The sequence below is a fragment of the Girardinichthys multiradiatus genome, chromosome 23 (assembly GCF_021462225.1).
Source record: "Girardinichthys multiradiatus isolate DD_20200921_A chromosome 23, DD_fGirMul_XY1, whole genome shotgun sequence".
NCBI lineage: Eukaryota > Metazoa > Chordata > Actinopteri > Cyprinodontiformes > Goodeidae > Girardinichthys > Girardinichthys multiradiatus.
In genome coordinates, this window is record NC_061815.1 from 11794716 (window position 1) to 11818167 (window position 23452).

The 23452-nt window shown below is 40.0% G+C and overlaps 1 protein-coding gene across 1 annotated transcript in view; it reads left to right on the top strand.

Moving 5' to 3' along the window:
- The first annotated feature begins 11392 nt into the window (after positions 1-11392).
- Positions 11393-23452, top strand: part of si:ch211-159i8.4 (matrix-remodeling-associated protein 5) — a 43391-nt gene continuing 31331 nt past the window's right edge. Inside the window, exons 1-3 of the mRNA XM_047353544.1 lie at positions 11393-11558; positions 19870-19995; positions 20309-20445. Of these exons, the coding sequence (XP_047209500.1) occupies positions 19909-19995; positions 20309-20445 (224 nt within the window). The 5' untranslated portion in view covers positions 11393-11558; positions 19870-19908. The remainder of the gene's footprint in view (positions 11559-19869; positions 19996-20308; positions 20446-23452) is intronic.

A 23452-nucleotide genomic window follows, 5' to 3' on the forward strand; every position in this document is an offset into this window, starting at 1 on the left:
GCCTCAGCAAACTTCTCCCAGGCCCGAGTTTTTGCCTCTGCCACGGCACGCTTAGCCTCATGGTACCTGTCCCACAAGCCAACCACAGGCGATAGGACTCCTTTAGCTTGACGGCATCCCTTACTGAGGAGGCCACCACCGGGTTCGGGGATTGTCGCCACGACAGGCACCACAGACCTTACGGCCACAGCTACGGGCAGCAACATCGACAATAGATGGGGAGAACATGGTCCACTCGGACTCTATGTCTCCAAAATCCCCCGGAATCTGGTCAAAGCTCTCTCGGAGGTGGGAGTTGAATACATCCCTGGCCAAGGGCTCCGCCAGACATTCCCATCAGACCCTCAGTATGCGTTTGCGCCTGCCAAGTCTGTCTGGCTTTCTCCTCTTCCAGTAAATCCAACTCACCACCAGGTGGTGATCAGTGGACAGCTCAGTCACTCTCTTCACCCAAGTGACCAAAACATGCAGCCGAAGGTCTAAAGACACGACAACAAAGTCAGCCTAAGCAGCTGGAGATCGGGCCGCCGAGGTCACCACCTTGTGGGCGGTGGTGGAGAAAGTGACTTTTACAACAGTCATAGCTCGATGCATAAAAACACACTTCAAACTCTATAGTCTGTGTTTTCAGTTTGGAAAGATCTGTAAGGAACCATTTGGATTTCTGTATGATCATTCTTGGGCTAGACAATGTCAGGAAAACAAGTAGCTGCAAAACGTTTGCTGAATATTGCGATAACAAATTATTTACCACAATTTATGACAATGTCTTCAGCACTGTTTGTGAGCTTTAGCATCTCAGCCAATAAAAACATATGTATTAAATGTGTTCATTGAGGGAAAGGTTGATTCAACAGGCCAAATATGTTACTTGCATGCAGACTTCACATGCATTGCATTTAAAATATATTGTCCTATCATATTGCATCCAAGCAGTCCTCTGGGACTGGGATATTGCATTCACTGATGATGGCAATTTTGTTTTGATATAATTTGCAGCTCTAGATGATTCCTTCTGACTCAAATAAGCTTTGGTTACTCTTGCCATGCTGGCAATGGGTCCTTGTCCAGCTCAATGCTCATACTTATACTCAAGGAAAACAGAAAGTGGTGGATTAGTGAGAAAATCTACTCAAAAACATAAAGCATAAATTAACAAAAATGATTCCGTTACATTAATTTGGGGTTGTTAGGGGTACCAACAATTGTGCCACCATTGATTTGTTTTAAGACTATTATTTTATGACATAATAAATGTGGCCGGTGCCTAAAAATGTCATGCAGTAAAGCTTTTAAGCATCAACTTTTTATCAGTTAATACTTCTGCACTTGTTGACCAATGGCATTCATGAACAAAGATCCTCCAGTGACAGACATCCAGAACAGGATGTGTGCTGGCTTGCAGACTGCCTAACGCTGGAATGTTTCACTGAGATTTTGACTTTCCATTTGCTTCCTCTCCAGCCGTCTGTCTCCCTGCTCCATGTTTCTCCGCCTGCAGCTAGAGAGCAAGTCTTCGCTGGATTGAAGGCTTTATGTATTATTAATTACAGAAGTTTTAGGTTATAGTAAGTTCAGCATTGGTGAGCATTAGACTATGTATGTCTCTTGTCTGTGAATTTTGCATGCACCTTCTGTTATGAGCTCCATTAATCTTTTCATGCAAGATTGGTCAGGTGCTGCGGTACGCCAGCACCTAACCAGTCCTGCACCCGTACCCTCCCTTGGTTTTACTTAGAGCTGAAGTATGACAAAGATGAATGATCTGAGCGCTCATGGCAGAAGGTTCTGAAGGTTTGCAGTATGTAAACAGATGGGAGTGCAACTGTCATCCATGTCTTCATCAGCATGTCGGTCAAATTACGTTTTATCTTCTATCTTTCTGTTTTTAGTTACCATCGCATACTAGGTAGGTGAGGAGCACTGTTTGAAGCCTGTCGGGATTTTTATTTGCATAGCAATCAATCCATGCATGTGCGCGTATGGAAGCTTCATCCTTTGCCGGCTTGTTTTGGCCTCAGGGTTTCATCTTTCCTGACAAGCTTCTGTCTCTGTCATCTTGTTAAAACACACACACACTCTTCAGTTGTGGTCAAAGGTTTTGGAGGTGACATATATGTTGTGAATCCCAAACATTGCAGCGTCAGTTTTTGTAGCAACAGTTCAAATTTATCATTGGATTATTATGTCGAGGGATCAGATGCTGAATATTTAATAGCAAAGAAAATTTTACTTTATATCAAAAACCTATTTTCACTCTAGTTTTGCCCTTGCAACAATATGATCAGCTAATTTCATTTAAGTATAATCATATGATCAGTAGGTCAGGCTGTGAAAGAGTGCAGCTAAAATAATCCGCTAAATCAGCAGTGATTTCTATAAAAGAGTGACATGGGGTCTGACGTCATCATTCTCTTCTCGTGTTGGCTGTGGTTACCTTCAAAAAACATGCAGCATTCATCGCTTTGCATCAAAATGATCTCACGTGTGATTAAACTACACGACCCACAGCTCGAACACCACTGAACAAAATGCTGCTGAAAGAACAACATGCCAACCCTTTCCCAGCTCTTAGACGGAGACAGTGGTTTGATACTGGAAAGTTCTCCCACCATATGAAAGGCTGAAAGTTGGGATTGTTTACGTCACTGAATACAGTGAGATACAGAGAGCTGTTTCAGCCGATTCAGAAACTGCATCATGACTGATTGGATCAGCTTCATCACACCACTTACCGTACATGGAGAGAGGCACATGAGTGTTAGAGCAAAACCTGTAGTTTCCATTAGGCTTATTTTAGAGTGCTGTTACTATACCCACCTTATTCATCTGGGATTGCTGTCTTAAAGGGCTGGTGCATGCCTTTGTGCCGAGTACAGATGCCTTCCTCAAGATAGTTTTTAGTCTTAAACATTTGTAGGTTTTGTTTTCGCTTCTTGTACATTTTTGTTGTTTTTATACAGATTACAAACCTGTTGAGAGAAAAAAGGAGAGAGCAGACAGTCTTCATATTAAATAGTAAAAAGCCTAAGTGGTTAAATTCGACTTGTTTGCACCCAATACAGATGCAGAACTACATTGCCTTGTAACAGTATTCTTACCCCTTTAACTTTTTCACATTTTGTCACGTTACAACCACAAACTTTACTGCAGGATACGTTAGCATTTTACTGGCGTTTTATGTGTTAGACCATGGACTTTGTTAAGGTCTTGAAATATTGGGGGTTTTAGCCCAGGCCCAAAATCGTTTAGTTTTCATAATACAGCAGCCTAGTTTCTAAGTAATTTGTAATTAAACTAATACAGGACATGTACCAGTTCTCTGCCCTGGCTAGGCTTTGATTGAATGTAAATAATTTCTGATGATTTTACTTGGTTTTATTTTTTTGTTAGTTGTTGGCATGAAGGAGGGGGGAAGTAGCCTGAGCTTGTGCTGAAGGTTAAGAGATATCAGCTAGAAATAGTCAGGCTCACCTCCGCACATAGCGTAGGCTCTGGAACCCAGCTCCTTAAGACAGATTGGACTCTCTTCTACTCTGGAGTGGCCTAAGGGACTAGGTGGTGGGCTGGGGTGGGTTTGCTTGTCGCCTCCCAGCTCAGCCGTCTTGTGTTGGGGTTTACCCTGGTGGATGAGACGGTCGCATCCCTACATCTTCGGGTCGAGGTCTCTGTCTGTTTTTTCGGCCTACAGGCCGAGCAGTGGTGCAAAGTACCCAGCCTTCTTGGCTCAGAAACTCTGTCATTCTGCTGGGGGACTTCATTGCCCACTTGGGAAATAAAAGTGACATCTGGAGGGGGGTGATTGGGAGGAATGGCCTCCCTGATCTGAGTGATGTTTCATTATTGGACTTCTGTGCCAGCCATGTATTGTCCATGATAAATGTCATGTTCAAGCATAAGAGTGTTCATCTGTGCACTTGGAACCAGGACTCCCTAGAAAGTAGATCGATGATTGACTTTGTAGTCGTGTCTGTAGACCTGCTGCATGTTTTGGACCCTAAGGTGAAGAGAGTGGCTGAGCTGTCCACGGATCACCACCTGATTTGGAGTTGGATCAGATGGAAGAGGAGGAAACTGGCCAGACTTGGCAGGCCCAAGTGTATAATGAGGGTCTGATGGGAACTTCCTTTGGAGCTCTTGGCCAGGCATGTATTCAACTCCCACCTCCGGAAGAGCTTTGACCAGATTCTGGAGAAGGTTGGAGACATAGAGTCAGAGTGGACTTTGTTCTCCGCCTCACTGTCGATGCTGCCACCCATAGCTGTGGCCATAAGAACTGTGGAGTTATTGCGGCAGCAATCCCCGAACCTGGTGGTGGCCCCCTCAGTAAGGGATGCCGTCAAGCTGAAGAAGGAGTCCTATCGACTATGTTTGGCTTGTGGGACTCCAGAGGTGGGTGACGGGTACTGTGAAGCCAAGCGTGCCGCAGCCCTGGCTCTGCCAAAGGCAAAAATCTGGACCTAGGAGGAGTTTGGTGAGACCATGGAGAAAGACTACCAATCAGCTGGAAGTGATTCTTGCAAACCGTCCAGCGCCTCAGGACAGGGAAGCAGTGTTTTGTCAACACTGTTTATAGTGGGTGTGGGGAGCTGCTGATCTCAACTGGGGACATTATCAGGTGTTGGAAGGAGTACTTCGAGGATCTCCTCAGTCCTGCCATCATGCCTGGTAGAAGCAGAGAATGGGGACTTAGAGTTGGACTCTTTCAGTACCCAGGCCGCAGTCACCGAGCTGGTTAAAAGGCTCCACAGTCGCAAGGCTTTGGGGGTGGATGAGATCCGCCCTGAGTACCCTGAGGGTCACGTGTTACCTTAGCTGTTAGCGGTTTGAGCTAACCATGGTAGCTTATAGCATGTTACCACTCCTTTAAAATCAAACATATACCTTTAAAATACCAATAAATAAAATGATTAAAATGCATAAGCATTCAAGGTGAATTATGGCCTATCTATGTTCAAAAACCACCCTTTAAATAAAGTTAATCTTAGCTTAAAAAAAAAACACAGCACACATCATTAGCTGAGCAGCTAGTCGGCTAGCACTTAGCTGAGTTTTCTCAACACAAACAAAAACCAAACGTCATGAAACGAACATTATTTAGATTATTTCATTCTAAACTAATCTTCTCTACCCAAAAACCACCTCTTACATGAACCTTGCTGAGGAATAGCTTTCCAGGTGATGAGCTGAGGGAAGCGAAGCTGTCTGGTCAGCCACGTAGGGACTAAACTGTACAACAAAGGCACGTTTGGCTCCTTTAGTGGCCGTGGTGCGGCGGGGTAGCTCTCACTACCTAAATGTGCACGCAGGAAGGCGTGTGATGTGGCGGTCCCGATGTCTTGTCCTGGCCGTGGGGGAAACTCTGCTTCAATTAGGGAAAGGTCAAGCCATGCTTGTCTTATTACGGTACACCCTTTTTATAAGTAGATGCTGGGTACTCGAACAGCAAAATCATTACTTAACTTTGTTGCATAAAATCGCTGTGATTGTAGTCACTTTTAGATCCAAATTGAAGAGTTATATCTGCCAGCAAGGAGACATTTGTGCGTTGTGTCCCTCCGTCCGGTCTCCTTGAGGGCCGTGTGGTAGAGGCCACCATGTTGGAATACGGCTTTTTTGTTCAAACAAAACCGCCATGACATCAACTGCCTGCGCCAAGGTCTAGGGCCTCCATACATGGGCCACACGCTTTACCCCACCGCCGAGTCCCATCAACATATTTTTTAGCAATGTGGAAGTAGAAGACAATAATGGCAATGCTTTTTTTTAAATATAGGTCTTGCTACAATTTAATTTTACACCAAAAAAAAAATACTTTTACTCAAATAATAAGAATAATATCCCAAAACACACTGAGATACACTTACTTTCCCATAAAAAGCTAGGACAGATGGGTTGGCCTTGCTTGTTTCAAATTTTAAAAAGTTTCTAAAACTGCTTATTAATTCATGTTGTGACTTCTGTTTATTTTCTCCAGTTAACAATTTACAGCTAAACCATTTTTTTGTAAAGAGTTGTATTCACTCATTAAAGAAGGCATGTTGTATTTAGAGTCCTTCGGCTGATCTGGCTAAATGAGGAAAATTCTCACCACTTTCATGGCTTAAAGGCCTTGTGGAACTCCTGGCTCGCACTGTTTCTATGCAGCGTTCACAATACCTTTTTGTGGGTGAAGCAGGTTTAAGGGCTATGAGTTGAATCGAGATGAGCTGAACCACAGTCAACACACATCTAATCCAATAGGTATGTGGAGTAGAACCTCCAGATTTACTAAAACTACAGAAAATAATCAAGACTCCTTTTCAAAGTGGGACTGTGGGATCTGTTTCTTTGCCCACAAGGTTTGAATGTGGGGTAAAGAAACAGAGGTGGTAGATTATAGATGGACAGATCAAACACAAAGCCAAAAGTGTGTTATAAAGGACGTTTGGCTTGTGAGATTGGAGCACCAAGAACAAATGACGAGATTAAGACAGAACAACATAACTGAACCTTGAACATTCCGGTGAGAGTCAGAAAAACAAAAAGTGTGTGAAAACCTTGCCAAAGACAAATATTCACACGAAGAAAGAAAGAAATATTTTGTAGCATTAATTTATATGACGATCATATATTCCCAAATCATTAACAGGTTGGTTTTGTAGAGAAATAAAAACTCAACAGACCCAACAGGCATGACATTCATGCTTTTGATTGGGTGTAACTGAAGTATCAACTGAACAGAGTTCAAGATAATAGCAGTGTGGAGGTCAGTCAGCGAGGTCATTCATTGTGTGAACTAACTGGTGTTTATTTAAGGATGATGGCAGCAAATGTTGTAGATATAAATCTAAGTAAAATGGGCCGTTTTAAACAAAAAACTTTGAAGTTGATTGGAGAGGGTCAAATATATAAAGAAGTGCAGAAAATGATAGGCTGCTCCAATAATTACAAATGCTTTAAAATGGAAATTAACCAGAAATACATGAAAGAAAACTGAAAACTTCCATTCTGATGGACTAAAAACAAAATATGGCAAAGACTAAACTAAAGTGCCATATTTTATGGACTGAGGAAAGCAAGATTTTTCTTTTTGGGTCTAGGGGCTGCAAACCATTTATCAGTCAAATCAGCTACAGGTATACAGTGGGGTTATAATTTATAAACAAATAATACTTTTCAGTCTCAATGTTAATATTAAAGCTGCAAGCAGCATTGAAGGCCCTCGCAGCTCACCGCAGCTCAGCCTGTGCAGCGACCGCAGGAGCCAGGCATCACCGCCTACACGCCACAGACGAGGCCGCCGTTAGATTCCACACGTCGCCACTAGGTGGCACTGTGAGCGACATGTCATATGATCTTCGGTCATGCAGAGTTCTGGTTTGGTGAGAAGCATTTAAAATTTGGGGGAAATCCGACCCTCCAGATGGAAGCGGCACTCACTTGTTTATTAGTGGGCGGGGCTAAAATGATGTCATCAACTGACTGTGACAACAGGTTCAGCATTGATCAGTGATGATGTATCCTACATTTGAAGTGGATCCGAATTTGAATGAGGGAGATAGAGCACTTGAAATGTCCTAGGGGGCGCTGTTGATCCAAATTCCAATGTAATCCAATAGAGGTGTTTGGGGGCTGACAAAGATCAACCATATTTATTTTGGAGTGAATCGGACCATGCATGTCTAATTTAGAGCCAAACGTATGGCCGTATTCTTGAAAAGGTCTTCTGAGATGTGGCCTTATCATTATATGTGATAGAGCATATGAGGGTCTCCCGTGGGTTGTAGGAGACCTCAGCATTTCAGTAACAAGGATATGTATTGTTGTGATAGTGGCAGCAGTGAGTCAAGATCCTGGGGGGAGTGGGGTGACAACGGTGGCAGAAGATATACTGCATGGTAGTCTGTGAGGATTGGTTGTCAACATTTTAAAGTAGGACCGTGTTAAGCACCCTGACACAGTCTGAGTAAGTCATGCCAGGTTGTGGCCCAGGGTATGTTGTAATCATGCTCATGTGTGATGGGCTTGTCGTGGGGAGGGGTTGCAGATGCTTAGAGTGTGCAGAGGAGGGGCAGAAGAATCTCAGGAGGCGGAAAATCACAGGGATGATATATTTGGTGAGTAACAAGGGTGCAGCAGCATTCTGATTACTTTCGCAGTGAGAGAGCCACATATTAATGGGTTGTTTGAAGCTGCACAATGTAAAGGCTCACCTGGCAAAGAATAAACAAGGAATGTATTGCACATCTGTAATTAAATTTGTGTCCTTCCGAAATGTTCTATTTCTTTCTGGATATAAAGTAAATCAACTTTGTGTATTCTTAATATAGTTATGCGAGATGTGTTCTGAAAATCAAAAAATGTAGCTTTTTTGTTCAACTTTTGAGAAGGCAACATTGAACAAATTTGTTTACATCTAAAAGTATTCATACCCCTTGAACTTTTTCACATTTTGCCATGTCTTTGATGTATTTTATTGGGACTTTATGTGACAAACTAACACAAAGTAGCACAAAATATTAAAGTGCGAGGATAATTTATAAGGTTTTTGCAATTAAAAATCTAAAATTCAATGGCCCTCATTTGTTTTCAGCTCCCCTCAGTTGATTTGTAGAACCACAATTTCCTGCAATGACAGCTCCGAGTCTTTAGGGGTATGTCACTTAAAGCTTTTCATATTTAGTACATTTTGGCCAACTCTTCTTTGAAAAATAGCTGAAACTCAGCATGAGAATACCAATTTTTAACCATGGCTTTAACCTGTTTCTGTTGCTACTCTGACTGTATGTTTAGGGTCGTTGTCCTGGTGCAGGGTGTACCCCTGCCTAACTCTCAAGACATTTCAGCCTCTAACAGGTTTTCTTCCAAGACTGCCCTGTCATTAGCTCCTTCTATCATAACATCAACCAGCCTCCTTGTCCCTGCTTAAAAATGCATCCCCACAGCAATATGCTGCTACCACCATGGTTTACCCTGGGAATAGTGTATCCATGTATTGTTGTGTTTCCTACATGGCTTATTTTAGCTGTGTACTGCAGCCAACTGCAGACTGATAGGCGCTTACGCTGACGCTGGGCCTCATATCTGAATAATGATAAGATGTTGACTATCTGAATAACAAGGACAAGACAGACTGACCAGAGGCAGAGACGAAGCAAGATTTCATCTCCACAAAAGGGGCTCTAAAGTCTCACCCACAGATTCCACCCCACCCCCTATACATTTTTATAGCATATCAGTAATTTTGTTTCACATCATCCATTGTATAAAACATGTACGCACTTAATGATTGTCACTCTTCCTCTGGGATGCTGTGTGCGCCATAGTGTGTACAGTGAGTTGAACAAGAGAGGAGTTGTGCCATCAAATCTCAATACATTTATAATGGAGAGAAGTTGTTTTGTGGTCTGTACTCATATAAACAAACACGCAGAGTTTTAAACTCAATAATTTGGTACTGAGATAAGGGCAGTACTGAGACTGCGCTTGTCAGTGTGTTCAATGACATTCCCATAAATGCAGACTGTGGAAGAAGCATTCAACACTGTTGAGCATAGCATATTAAAGGCGCGACTGGAGAACTGGGTCAGACCTTCTGGTCAAGTTTGCTTTGAGGTTCAAACTCTTCCCTTTTTAGTGTAAAGATGGTCACATAACAGCTATGACAAAATGTAACCTTTTGCAATTCAGTTGTCAGTGTTCTAATTATAGTTTTCATACTCTGAAGTGTCAGAAAGTTAGTTCTGATTACTAAGATTTATTATCCTTAATGATCACATTTTCTGCAGGTTACTGCAATTTCTTCTCACAGACACTAGATGCTCTCTTTCTGATGTTGCACTGGACTCAAAACCTTACACTCAAAACACTCAAAACCTCGCAAGCGTTGGCATCGCAGGAAAGCGTTCTGTGTGACATTTTCTCCCATAGGTTTGGAACTGGATTGTCCGACACTCGGGTGCTAAGGATTTCTGTTATTTCTTCATCAATGGACTACAGACCTGAGTGGAAAGAAGATATTGGGAATATATTAATTCATAAAAAGATTTAGGTTGATATTGATCTGTTTTTTTATTTGAATCATTTTTAAATTTACTGACCATGTTATTCCGTTAAACAATTTATTTTTCTCTATTCTCAAAATTTTATTACCAACCTCAATTGCCCTCTCCATCCTTCCAACAATCTTGGGACCAATAACTATGTATTATTTTCCTTTCACTTCCCAATTATGCACTACTTTGTGTTGGTCTGTCATATAAAATCCCAATAAAGTGCCTTGATGTTTGTGGTTTTAATTAGACAAAATATGAAAAGGTTCTCGGGACATGAATACAGTTGCAGGGCATTGTAATTGGTACTAATGTATGAGTAGATATAAAATTCTAGTAGTTTGATAAGGATAGAAGATTTTAACCTCAAACTGGAGGTTTCTGCGTCTTCCAGTGCAGGGGATGAAGTAAGGGAAAAAAGGAATTAAAAATATGCCCGTTGGTCTGATTTTGCCAGTTCTTTTGTGAGCTTGAGCTTGTAAATCAACCATTCTTGGCCTTCCCTCATTCTAATAATCAAACTGTGAGGCGGGGCAGACCAATAAAATGCTCCTGTAACAACAGGCCTATTCATTTATGTTTGCTTAAAGTTTGACTCTGGCTGCAGAGGAACAGGTCATTAAATAAAATGTTTCCGTTAACAACAGAATTAAATCTGTTAAAGTCAGAGTGGACAATACATGTATTTAACCAATGCATTTCAGCACTAATAGGACAAAAAGCCTGGACTGTACATTTGCCTCCTGTGCCCACATCACCATTGAATGGTTCTGCATTGTTTCAATAAGGAAGGCTTAAGGTATGATTGTACAGTTAAAGCGTACCCCTCCTGTTTCATTCACAACAACATTTACCCAGACAGATCAAATGAATTATTCTGACAGTCTGCCAAAGGCTGCAGAGTACGCTGATGTGCGTGTAGCCGCAGGCTCAAGCTTTAAACCTATAGATGGATTATGATAATTGCTGATCTGTATTCACATAGTGAAATGTAGCCTCTGGATGGAGAAAAGGGGAACTGCGTGGGAGTGTTGGAAAGGTGAAAGCATGTAAAGAGAAAAATAAGTAGGGAGGAACTCACAGAAAGTAAGACAGACAGTAAAGTTAAAGAAAGGAAAACAATAAAACAAAGGAGAGATTATGTTTCCATCAGGACAGTTTGTGAGGTGAAAGAAGACTCTCAGAGAGGGATGAGATGAATGAGGGGGCGAATGAAAGAGTGTAGACGAGGATGGAGAGGCATTCCTGGTTGCGTGTTTAAACAGCAAGGAAGAGGAAAAGCAGCTAATCTGAAATCCAGATGCCTCGGGGACCAACACAGGGTCAAGCCAATCCGCAGAAACAAAGTGCTCCATCCCCTCTCGCACTCTCTCACAGATCACCAGGACGAGGACATCAACTGGATACTTAACGCCTGCTTCTGTGGTAAAACTTTCCATCGTCCACGCAGAACTCAAGGAATTGTTCAAGGGTTTTGTTTTCTCCTTAAACAGCCGGTTTTCCATCTTCTGGAGGAATTTCCAGGTGAGTCCCTAGTGATTTTAACAAACTTTTTAAATGCTCTCAGATGTTGTTTCTACTTTTAAACCCATTGTTTTCAGCTTTTTCTCTTCTTTTGACATTTATTATTTATTATTAGTATTATGATCAAAGAATTAGAATAATATCTGTTCTTCTCATTCAGCTGCAGGGTTAAATAGCTTTTGTTAAAGTGTTTGTAAAAATGCTGAATTTAAAAGATATGTTTCATTTAACGATATGAGAGCTAATGCCCAGTGTCACTGACATGTAATCAGTTATGTTGTCTTTTATCATTTAACATAGGCAGAGTGAGAACAATTACTAACAGACAGCTGTAACATTGGTGTGCATCCATTAAACTGGTTACAAACACACCAATCAACCATCGAAGTAGCGTCTAGAATGTCATTTATACTGGGATAAAGTGGGTAAGACATAAAACTGCTAGTTTTAGTACTCTGATCCAGTCCTTTGGGAAAGTGCATCCAGTCACTTAGTTGCCTGTGAACACTTCAGGCGAAAAGACAATTTCCATAAATACAGCATTTAAAATTTATTAGACACTCTGCTATGTTTTAATGCAGTAATAACAAGCAGCAGGCAGCGAGGTCTTGCAAAACATGGTTGCATTTAAGCTGCAACTAATGAGGATCCTTATAAACTAAGCGAAAGTACAAACAGTTGAATATTGGCTTGATTGTCATGTTGACTTTCTGATCTAATTGCAAATAATGCTTGGAAGAAAAATTTAAAAGGAATCTGCCCTTTAAAGAAATTCTGACAATAAAAAAGTTTCTCATCCCGTGTGCCTGGTGCCAGTCTGTAATGCAACCATCCGAGCCAAAACAAACACTTGGAGAAAGATGCTGTCCAGCAGAGAAACACTAGAAATGCATGTGCAGCACAACATTACAGAGATTCATGGAAAACATGTGGGTTTCATGCTGTGGTCCTCTTATGACATGTGTTATCTTAAACAGAGCAGCTTGGACTTGGCCGACCATCAGTTCAAAGTGCTTTACTTAAAGATGTGCTGGCTTTGTCCCAACATTCTTTAAAGAATCCACCAGGTTTTCAAACTCATTTGGATGGAGCTGGAAGCTCCATTCTTGAGTTGGAAAGCAGAGCCAGTATGCTCAGTTTAGTTAACAATGTTAGTTTACTTAACATTTATTTTGCATTTTTTGGTGATTTCTGTTTTAGCTGTTAATTTTCCATAAAGGGTGGAGTTACACAGCAACCCGACTGATGACTTTTAAAACTAATATCGGGTGCACAAGTTTGAATTCATTCTGAATTATATATAATCCACAGAGGGTCAAAGTTTAAAATACGGGCTTAAAGGTTTACCTACACTCCCACTGATATTTGGATAAATATCCCTTGGCAGAGAAACTGCCCAGTTTTTGTTGCCATAAACAAGCTTTTGGTATAATTCTAGCTGGATATTTAACCGCTCTTCAGAGTTGGTAGATTTCATTAACATTTGTTGTTTCCTGGCACAAACTCAGCTTTCAAGTTTATACTGTAAATCATTAACAGGGTTGAGGTCTTTGCCATTATACAAGCTTAAAGTTAGTCTGTTTTATCCATTTTAAAAATACGTTTGATGTGTGTTTGAGATCATTGTCCTGTTGGAACACCAACTGGTACTAAGTTCCAGCCATCTAGCTGTTGAAGCTGAAGATCTGTTCACCAGCACCAGTGGCAGCAAAACTAATTGTCAGCATGATGGTGCCACAACCATGCTTGTGAGTTGGTACAATGTGCTTAGGTTTCTTGAGTTGGAAAGCCTCACCATGACTCCTTTAAACAATCTATTTGTCAATGTATCCAAATAGTTCAATTTTTGCCTCGGCTGACCATTAAGCTTCTACAGAAGGTGCTTGTCCATTCAGGAGCCAACAAATTTCAGTCAAGCTTAAAGGTGTTGATTTTGGAACATGGGCTTCTCTCTTGATTAGCACCCTCTCGATGCATGGCAATGTAAAACTTGCTTCTCTGTGGACATTTACTGTGGTGTTCCAGCTACTTCCAGTAGATTATTGGCTTGAGCCTTGGTGGTGGCTGGGATGTACCTGAACATCAAAAACCTTCCTAAAAGCCTTCATTTTTAGGGTTTAACTTTGATGCACATGCTTGAATCTTGTATACTATTGAATGTTCCAACAGGACAAAGATGCCAAACACGCATCGGAAGGTTAACTGAAGGTTTATGTTAAGTCTTCTGCATAGCATCTCCAAGGCTCTGACCCCAACTTTTTGGAATTTTCTGAACTGTGCTAGTTCTAATCTGAGAATGGAAAAAAGCTTGATCTGAGTGTGCAGGTCTACACAGAGATAGTCTTTTATTATTTCTGGAGAGATGTCCTGTGGTCTGATGAAACTAATATTTATGAGTTACATCACAATGACAATGATTATGCTGTCAGGTAAGCAGGGGGAGAGTGGGAGGTGTTATCAACATCAGACTATGGGGGTGATTTGCTGCAGAAGACACTGGTGCACCTTACAACATAGATTTCATAATGAGAGACTGACCTGAATCATGTCGCCAAACAAGCTACAAAGCTTAGGGACAACAAAGTCAGTATTTTGGATTGGCCATCAAAGGCCTGATCTCGGTTCTTTTGAGAAAGCGTGGGCAGTAATGAAAAGTTGTGTGTGAGCAAAGCCGCCTACAAACCTGACTCAGTTCCATCCGTTCTGACAGGAGGAACGGGCCAAAATCACAGCAAACCACTGTGAGAAGCTTGTGCAAGGATACCTCAAACATTTGATCCCAGTCATACAGTTTAAAAAGCAATCCTGCCAAAAACTAAGGAAATGTATTTAAATGTTGGAATTTGTTAAATGTCAAAAAGAAATCATCTAAAAAATATATTGTCTAATTTTTCTGTCATTTAGCAAATGGAAATAATTTTGATAATCCTAACTGACCTAAAAGTGGACAGGTTGTGTCTGATTGAATGTCAGACAGTAAGAAAGAAAGGTCTTTATATACAGTGTAAATTTCAAGCCTCCCGTTGCGATGTTGTCACTTCCTGCTTCCATTTCAAACTCATAAACCATTGCAGAACAGTTGAATTTATTTTGTGATTAAATACTTTCATAGATTAAGAAAAACATTTAATTTATACTTAATTGTCAATTAATTGTATATTATATTCAAGTATTTGATATTACTATCAGTCATTACTGAACATGCTGTTGATCCCTGTGTGGGCCAGCTGTCAGATTACACGTCATGATCAAAACAAAATCATTTTAAGCAACCATATTTCCCTATTAAACCGTATTTTTATTGTTTGTAATTCTAATCCCAAGTAACCATATTATGAAGCCTGATCAAATCAAAATGTGACCCTGCAGGTAGACCATATTGTTTTGTCACATAACATTCGTTCCCGTAGTAGTTCCTTCTAATGTCACTGCTTATCAAAGTGGGAGATAAGCTTTGACCTGGTTGGTATAAATCAACATGCTGTTTTATACAAAATGGCACGTGGCAAGCAATCATAACTACTAAAGTACAAATAGCAAACTAGCAAAATCGGGAAAATATATAGATAAAAACAGTGTGAGCTTATTGTAGCACCAAAGACCTCCATTCATTAAAGTCTGTCATGTTAATGGACAAACCCTGACTGAATAAAGCTCAACTTTACAGATGGAAATGCAAATCAGAACAGATGCACCGTTAAGAGTTTTGCTCAAATCAGTAATCATACTGTGAAAGGATTTTTAATGGTTAATTTATGGACAAGGCAGCTTATGCCTTATATTTCTGAAGCTATTTCACTTAAAATCACATTGCAAAGTGCGAGAGGACCCTATAGAAAGTTGTAAAGCAAAGAAATGACTTATTATGGCTATGCTGGCAGCATAAGATTTTGATACGCAGGACTCTTTTGTGCTCCTCCTCTATAAGGAGTACACCACTTTCATCTTTACCAGACATGTGATTTTTATAGATCCACAAAATTCTTTTCGTATTTCCTTGGATCTCCTCGTCTGTTTCTCGTGTCGTCTTTTTTTTCATTATATTCCACTGCTCTCTATTCAGAGTCCTATCTTTTCATCTTCTTGCTTCCTCTCTTTTGGTGCTTTATCCTCCTTATTTCTTTTTCTTTCCTTTACTTTTCAAAGTGCTAGTAAACAAGGCAGTGCAGAAAAGAGCAGTTCTAGTAAAGCTTGACACCGAATGGGAGCCTTTCTTGCATTTCAAAACATCCATAGGACCTGTCACAGATTTGTGTTTCAGGCTATCTTTCTGACTCCTAAGAAATCAGTGCTGCTGTGTGCCACAGCTCATAAATAGCACGGTTTGTTAGAAAACACAATTAAAGTAACATGGGCAATACTTTGAATTTATTGTGAAAGCAAAACATGTCCACCATTACCCCATACAAGCTTTTGTAAGAATGTTAAGCATATAATGTTGGTCTCAAGATGAGAAAGACATTAGAGACTGTCGGGAACAGGGTTTAGGGGGTTTTCTGCTTTACCGTCACCGGACATGGCAAATGGTTCAAATTTAAAACACACAGATTTCAATCTTATAATGTTCCATCTGGGACCAACATCAGGTATATGATATTATGTAGCAAAATAGGGCAAAGATCCTAGCATGGATATAGATTTGTCCAGACAGCTTTTAGTTTCTCTTTAAATTTGGGATAAAGAGAAATTCTTGATAAAGCAAAAGTTTGTTAGTGTAGTTTACTGAAATCAGTAATAATGAATTAAAGGCCATGGGTCAATTTATACTGAGGCCAATTTGTGCTGTAATTTCATAACCACCCATTTCCTTCTTGCTCCAACCCACTTCCATTTCATACTTGTAAACAAGCAATTTCATAACTATGTATGTAACCACTGTGTATCAGTTTCTTTCTCTTGGTATTTTGATCAATTATAGACAATTAACTGAAAAAATGCTAAAATTCCATGTATATTTTGAATTCAAAAGTACATTATTTTGAAGATTAAACACTATTTGTGTGGTTTGTGATTTTATTCCCAGTTGACATATGACAGACTGCCCTCAGAACAAATCGAAATAACTGTATACAACTGTAACCTCCAACTGGTTTGATATTTCTTGAAGTCTAGTAATCAAAATGTCTTAAACTGTGAGTAGATTTGTAAATATTAGTTTGAATTAGCATTTATTAAAGCGGCCACGAAACGTATCTGCAACATGTAAGGGTTTACAACCATCTAGTGGCAGGAAGCTTATTGTCCTGCAAAAGTCGCGTATAAAAAGACCAAAACTAAGGAATAATAATGGGCAGCGACAGTGGCACTGAGGTAAAATGCGTGACAAATATTCAAAGGCCTCGACACAGGCTGTCACGGGTTCGAGCCTGACCTGTTGACCTTTGCTGTGTGTCTTGCCCCCTCTCTCTCCTCCTTTCCTGTCAGTTCACTGTCAAACAATAAGAAAATAAAGGCCACTAGTGCTGCTAAAAACATAAAAAATAAAATAAAATGGCAAAGGTGCTGAAATGACTGTCAGACTAAATCAAACAAAGCGTGCATGATTGTTCCTGGGTACTCTGGTTTCTCACAGTCTGAAAGCACAATCAACTGCCCATGAAATTGAGTGTGTGTAGCGCTATGTGTCTGTGTTGGCTTGTAATGGAGTGTCCACCTGTATTTGCATCCACTGCCTGCTCCAGATAAAGCGGGTATAGATATAGCAACAAACCTCACTGACCTTCACACAGGTTAATGTGTTTATCAGATCAGGAAGTCTGAGCCCTGTGTGGATCTGTGATAGAGAAAGAGAGTGATTATCAATCTGCTGTCTGAATAATAATAACATGACATTCTGATCTCTTCACACCCGTACTGTTTCTCTCTACATAAACACACACACACACACACACACACACGCGCGCACACAGCTGTTAGGTAAATTAGCCTCCCTGTGTGGAACACAGCCTGAAGTAGAAACCAGAAACCCCAATCTGGCCTCTAATGACTTCAGAAATGCATGTGTTGGTGAGTTCAACCTGTGAACGTTTCTCCTCCTCTCATTTTAACAGAATCGTCTCAGATGGTATTGCTGCGGCATCTGAGAAAGTTGTTGATGTAAATAGTATGTTGTTCACCTAAAGGAGCATGTGAACCAACATGATGATTATCAACTATCCAGCCATAACCACCCAATCGTCTATTAGAAATTTCTCTGAGCTGGTAAACGTTGAAAATTGAGTCTTTAATTCAAAGTGCAGACAGGTAGCGGGTTGATTGGAATCTGACAGCTAAAGATGTATTGCTGCACTTTAACTTGATTATGCTGAATAACAGAAGATAAGTCCTTTGATGGCTTTCATGGGAAAACATGTACAGGAAGACAGACAAGATTTAAACATTTATTCAAAGCTTTCTGAGGAGGTTTCTCAACCTTTGATACTGTGGGAGATGATGCCAGCTTTCGCACAACCCTCACATTTTCTTCAGACTTACTAATGTTTCTTCTCTCTTCATTCTTTTGCTTTTTCTAATCTAATCTCCAGCAAAAAGGAAAAGCTTATGAATGTGGTGAGTTTTGCATTACATTAGGAACAGAATCTAAAAGATCAAAGACTGAATATTGATGTAAGCAGTAAAATATGCTATAAGGTCACTTAATTCAGGTAAAGATGTACCGTATCTTGCATAACAGTTCATATGGGGACCTTTTCTAACTTTGGTCTTCTCACGACCAACAAATCCAAATTATTTTTCATGGATTTTATCTGTCAGATCAACACAAAGGATACGTGGTTTTCATGATTGTTTTGGGTGATGTGTATTTGTATTTCTCCCCCCGAGTCAATAGTTTGTAGAACCCCCTTTTGCTGCAAGTCTGTTGGGTTATGTCTGTCAGCTTTACACTTTAGGGACAAATGGGTTCTGCCCATTTGTTTTTGCAAAATAGCTCAAGGTCAGTGAGATTGGATGGAGAGCATCTCTGGATTAGTTTTCAAGTCTTGCCACAGATTCTCAATTGGATTTAGATCTGGACTATGACTGGACCATTCTAACACATGATGTAAACATAACCATTTTAGCTCTGTCTGTATGTTTAGTGTCTTAAGTCTATTGCAGCTTTTAACAGGTGTTCTTCCAGGATTGTTCTGTATTGAGGACAATCCTGAAAGAAGCTCCAAGCATGTTCTTATCATCTGTGGCAAGCTTCCCAGTCCCTGTTAAGAAAAGCCTCCCACAGTATGATGCTGGGAGTTTCCACACCCCGAGTTTTGCATATAAGCAAGGAAGTTTTGTTTTGCGCTCATCTGACCAGAGTATCTTCTTCCACGGTTTTACTGTGTCCATTAGTCTTCTTATGGGTTTCTTCAAACAACTGCTTTCTTCTTGCCTCTGCTTCAGAAAGGTCAGATTTGTGGAGAACACAATTAATGCTGCTCCTCCAGAGTTGCCATGGGTCTCAGTATAATGCATATAGCTAAATTATTCCATATTTAATTAGACTTACAAAATAACTCTTATAGTGCACTAGTCAAAAGCTTTAATTTCAATTTCCTTTTTTTTACTTCTTAATGTTGTTGCAAATTATGGCTGGTAATTACAAAATCATAAAGCAAAACATAAAGTTGTGTGAAACACATGTCAAAATGTGCTTGTTTTAAAAAAAAAACGTTTGTTGGTAAATGTTTAGGAATTATTTTAAGGGCCTGAAGGAATTCACAGAGCTTTAAAAAAAAAAAAAAAGCAAAGGAGATGTGCAGCACATAACTGGCTTACCCCAAGGACACAAACAAGATACTAAAACGTACCTATTTAAATGTGCTTGTTGTAACTTTCACCCGCAGCAGGAAAAGAAAGCCCTGCATAATATTGTTAAGACACAGACAGCACAAGGGTTGCTAATGCACCGATTCAGTGTTTCAGGAGATGTAAAGCAACAGATGACACCGGAAATAAAAACACGTCTTCAAATGCTGATCATTGAATGTATTATTCTCCTCTGCTTTCCCTTTTTCTATGACCCTCATTAGACTAAACCTTTTGCTTTTGAGGTACTAGGCATCCTGACGAAGTATTGTGTTCTGTGGATTAATATGCACTAGCATTATGTTTATTATAGGCATGTTTTAAAGCATCTATTGATCTGACAGCCTGAATATTACCAGTGTAAACTGAGCAAGTATTTCACACCTTTTTCAGATCCCAAAGTTGTACAGGTTTTTATATGCTGCTCCTGGATCAAATGCAGTATCTGTGCAATTCAATACATGTAGGCAGTCATTAAGTCACTCTTTTTGTTGATATTAATCTGTGTGATCACCACTTTTTGTAGGTATGTTCATGTTGGAAGCACTCTGACAGACCTCCAGTCATGGGGCTTTTTTTGTGCAATAAATCCCGCTGCAGACTGGCTGCAGTGTGGTTTCACCTGTTCTTCTCATCACTCCTACTGCATACGGTAAATCATTATTGCAGACGTTGTTGATTTTTTGTGGATGGGAACAGTTAAAGTTGCAATGATGGGATTAGTGAAACCATCTACTTTCTTATGAAGAACCATGTGGGGGATGTTTAGTTTTCAGCTAAAATGTGTTCATCATGTTCAAAAATACATTTGCGCCTGAAATATGAAATCTAAGGAGGATAGGTTATAATACCTGTTGTAATCTTTAATGGTTACTTACTTACTTTTAGTCTGTAACATTATCTGTGAAGAACTACTCTTACTTTTCCCCTTTGTATCTTTTATCTGTCCTTCACACTTTCTTTAGATTGTATTTGTCCATGGTGCCCCATCTTGCCCACGGAGCTGTAGCTGCCCAGGCACTAAAGAGGTCCACTGTACGTTCAGACACTTCACCACTATTCCGAAGGCTTTCCCCAAAGCCACTGAGAGGCTCAACCTGGGGTAAGACGCAGCTACCATGTTTAAACAGGAGCACAGAGACTTACTGTAGTTAGCGTTGAAAGTCCAGGCGGATAAAAAACTCCCTCACTGCCTCTACAGGATGGTAGAAGGAATGGAGTGTAGGTGAAATGTTTTCATTAGACAACAAATGATTAATGAAAGGATAAAGTAAGTGTCTTGTGGAATCACTTGTGGAAAGCCCCTTGTTTTAGAGATATTTCATTTCTGTCAAGGGGCCTTGAAAACAAGTCCCATGCTGGCCAAAGTAGAATCCTAAGAACCATTCACTCAACCTGCAGGCCAACAAAAAAGCATCTTCTTCCACTTATAGATCTATTTGGGAGGAAATCAGCAGGCGCTCCATTAGTTAGTTTGATATTGTTTGAGTTTAGCTGAAAATTAAGGACTTGATAGAGTACCTTGCAAAACTATTAAATGTCCTTGAACATTTTTGCACTTTGTTGGCTTAAGACAATAAACCTCCATGTAATTTTTGGTACTTTCATCCAACAGACCAACACAAAGTAGCAAGTTACTGCAGCGGGAGGAAAAATGTTTTAAAATTTGTGTACAACTGAAAATCTGAAAAGTGTGGTGTGCATTTGTTTTTATACCCCTTTACTCTTGTATCCTAAATAAAATCCAATGCAATCACTTGCCTACAGAAGTAACCTAATTGGTGGATAGAATCCAGCTGTGTGTAATTTGCTCTCATTGTAAATCCAGTTGTTCTGGGAAGGCCTCAGAGGTCTGTTAGAGAACATAAGAGAACTACAGCATCATGAAGACAAAGGAACACAGCAGACGGGCTAGGAAGAAAGTTCTGGAGAAGCAGTTAGATTATAAAACAATATCTCCGAGCTTTGAATAAGTCATCAGAAACCTATCAAGGCATGGCTGCCCACTGAAACTGACAGACTGGACAACAAGAACATTAATAAGAAAAGCAAAAAGAGGCCCATGGTGACTCTAGAGGAGCTGCAGAGATCCAGGACTCATTTAGGACATCTTCTTCACAGGGACACTGTGTGCTAATTGTGCACTCCACAAATCTGAAAGGGTGAAAAAAAGACAGACGTTTTTTAACGGAAGCCATAAAAAGTCCTTTTTGCTGTTTTCCACAAGCCATGTAGGAGACAGACCCAGCACGTGGAAGACGTTGCTCTGGTGAGGAAAAACTAAGAGAGAAGCTAGTCAGACTTGATGGAATAACCACAATTGTGTTAGGGTGGCCCAGTCAAAGCCCAGAGCTGAATCTAATGGAGAATCAGGAGCAAATTGTTATTCACACATACTTTCTCTGCAGTTTAACTGAGCTTAAGTTATTTTGCAAAGACAAATGGGAAACAATGGTAGTCTCTAAATGTGTAAAGCTGGTATAGAGATATCCCAAGAGACTTGCAAACACACCACTGTTTTATGTGTAAAGAAGTGGAAAACAATGTATTACTGTATTTCCTTTCCACTAAATAATCATAAACTACTTTCTGTTGTTCTCTATGAAAAAGTTCCAATAAAATACTTACAGTACTAAAGGAAAACTAAGCATTTCCATGTGAAATTTCATTTTTCAGAATAATCAGTGTTCAGCCATGGACAAAAGATGAAGCATTTCAGAAAGTAATAAAATCTCACTGCAGTGCAAAGTGGTAAACTGTCTCACTATTAGCTCCAACACAAGGAGGATTATCACAGCAGGGAAGATAAACCAAACCAAACTGCTGTGAGCTGCTATAAACAGCAAGCATACATGTTATGGGGTATACTGAAACTGTTTGGCATATTGCAAACGTTACAGATACAGTTTTGATCAAAATAATATTTTTTTTTAAATGACATGGGCAAAAAATGAAATATTAATAGCAACCAACGAGGCTCATTTCCTCTCAACCATCATAAAATAGCAGTAGATTAGTGATTAGTATTAAAAACATAACTCATTAAAGACGATGAATCCTCTTTACAGTTCAAATTTCATCTTTACTATTTTTGCTTAAAATAGCATAACATAACATAAATTAGGTTCTGTAACAGGGTCAAAGGTCATCAGCAATAACTTTTTCCAGGGACATGGACAAGAAAGATATAGGCAAAACTAGACAATGACCCTCATCCTGACATAAATGGGTAAATACATACTGTAGTGAGAAAAACAATATTACATAACACAGTACATATTTCACAATGTCATTATTTATCAAACCAAGATGAAGTGAAAATGGAAAAACTAAGTACATCCGTTGATTTCATAGTTTGCAATGAATGCAAGGTGCCTATTTTGCCAGTAGTTTTTTTCTCATTTTAACTGTCACTGCTCAGTCAAAATGCCACAGTAGCACTCAATAACTGCCAAATACTGAAAGTCTTGGACAAAATCAGCCACTCAGCATACAGTTTGTGATAATTTTACGAGCATAAGATCTAATTACGTTCAGAACGTCTTCATATAATTTTAGCCTTTAGGGAGTTAACCCACCATGATGTTGCTGTTTTTATTCAAAAGCTCCTTTAGTTGTTTCACCTAGAAAGAAAGAACAGATAAACTCTGAGCCAGTTTTCAAGGTTAGAGTCTGAAAAAGAGCACATATAATTAGTTAAAGTCAAAGCTCAGTCAATTTCCATGTCTAGGAGAGAGAAAGGGTTAAACACTAAAAGACAAGGCTATGTGGATCATCGGTAGAGGGTGAGCATTAAGTTGTTGCCAGCAGAAGCTCGGATGATTCCCCTCTCCAGAAAGGTGTCACAGGTAGACACAGAGCCAGGCCAGGTGTAGCTTCTAGGAAGAGAATAGAGAGAACAAAGTTAAAAGCTGAAATAACAGTAAATAATGCAATATTGGAGAGTAGTGTGAGAATGTAGCGAAGAGGGTGAAAGTGGTCATTATGTCCTCCAGCAGCCTAAGCCTATAGCAGCATAACTACACAGATAGTTTCAGTTCAGATTATTCAGTTAAACGGCGCTTATTTACAACAATGTCGTCTCAAGGCACCCCACAAAGGGTCCCACT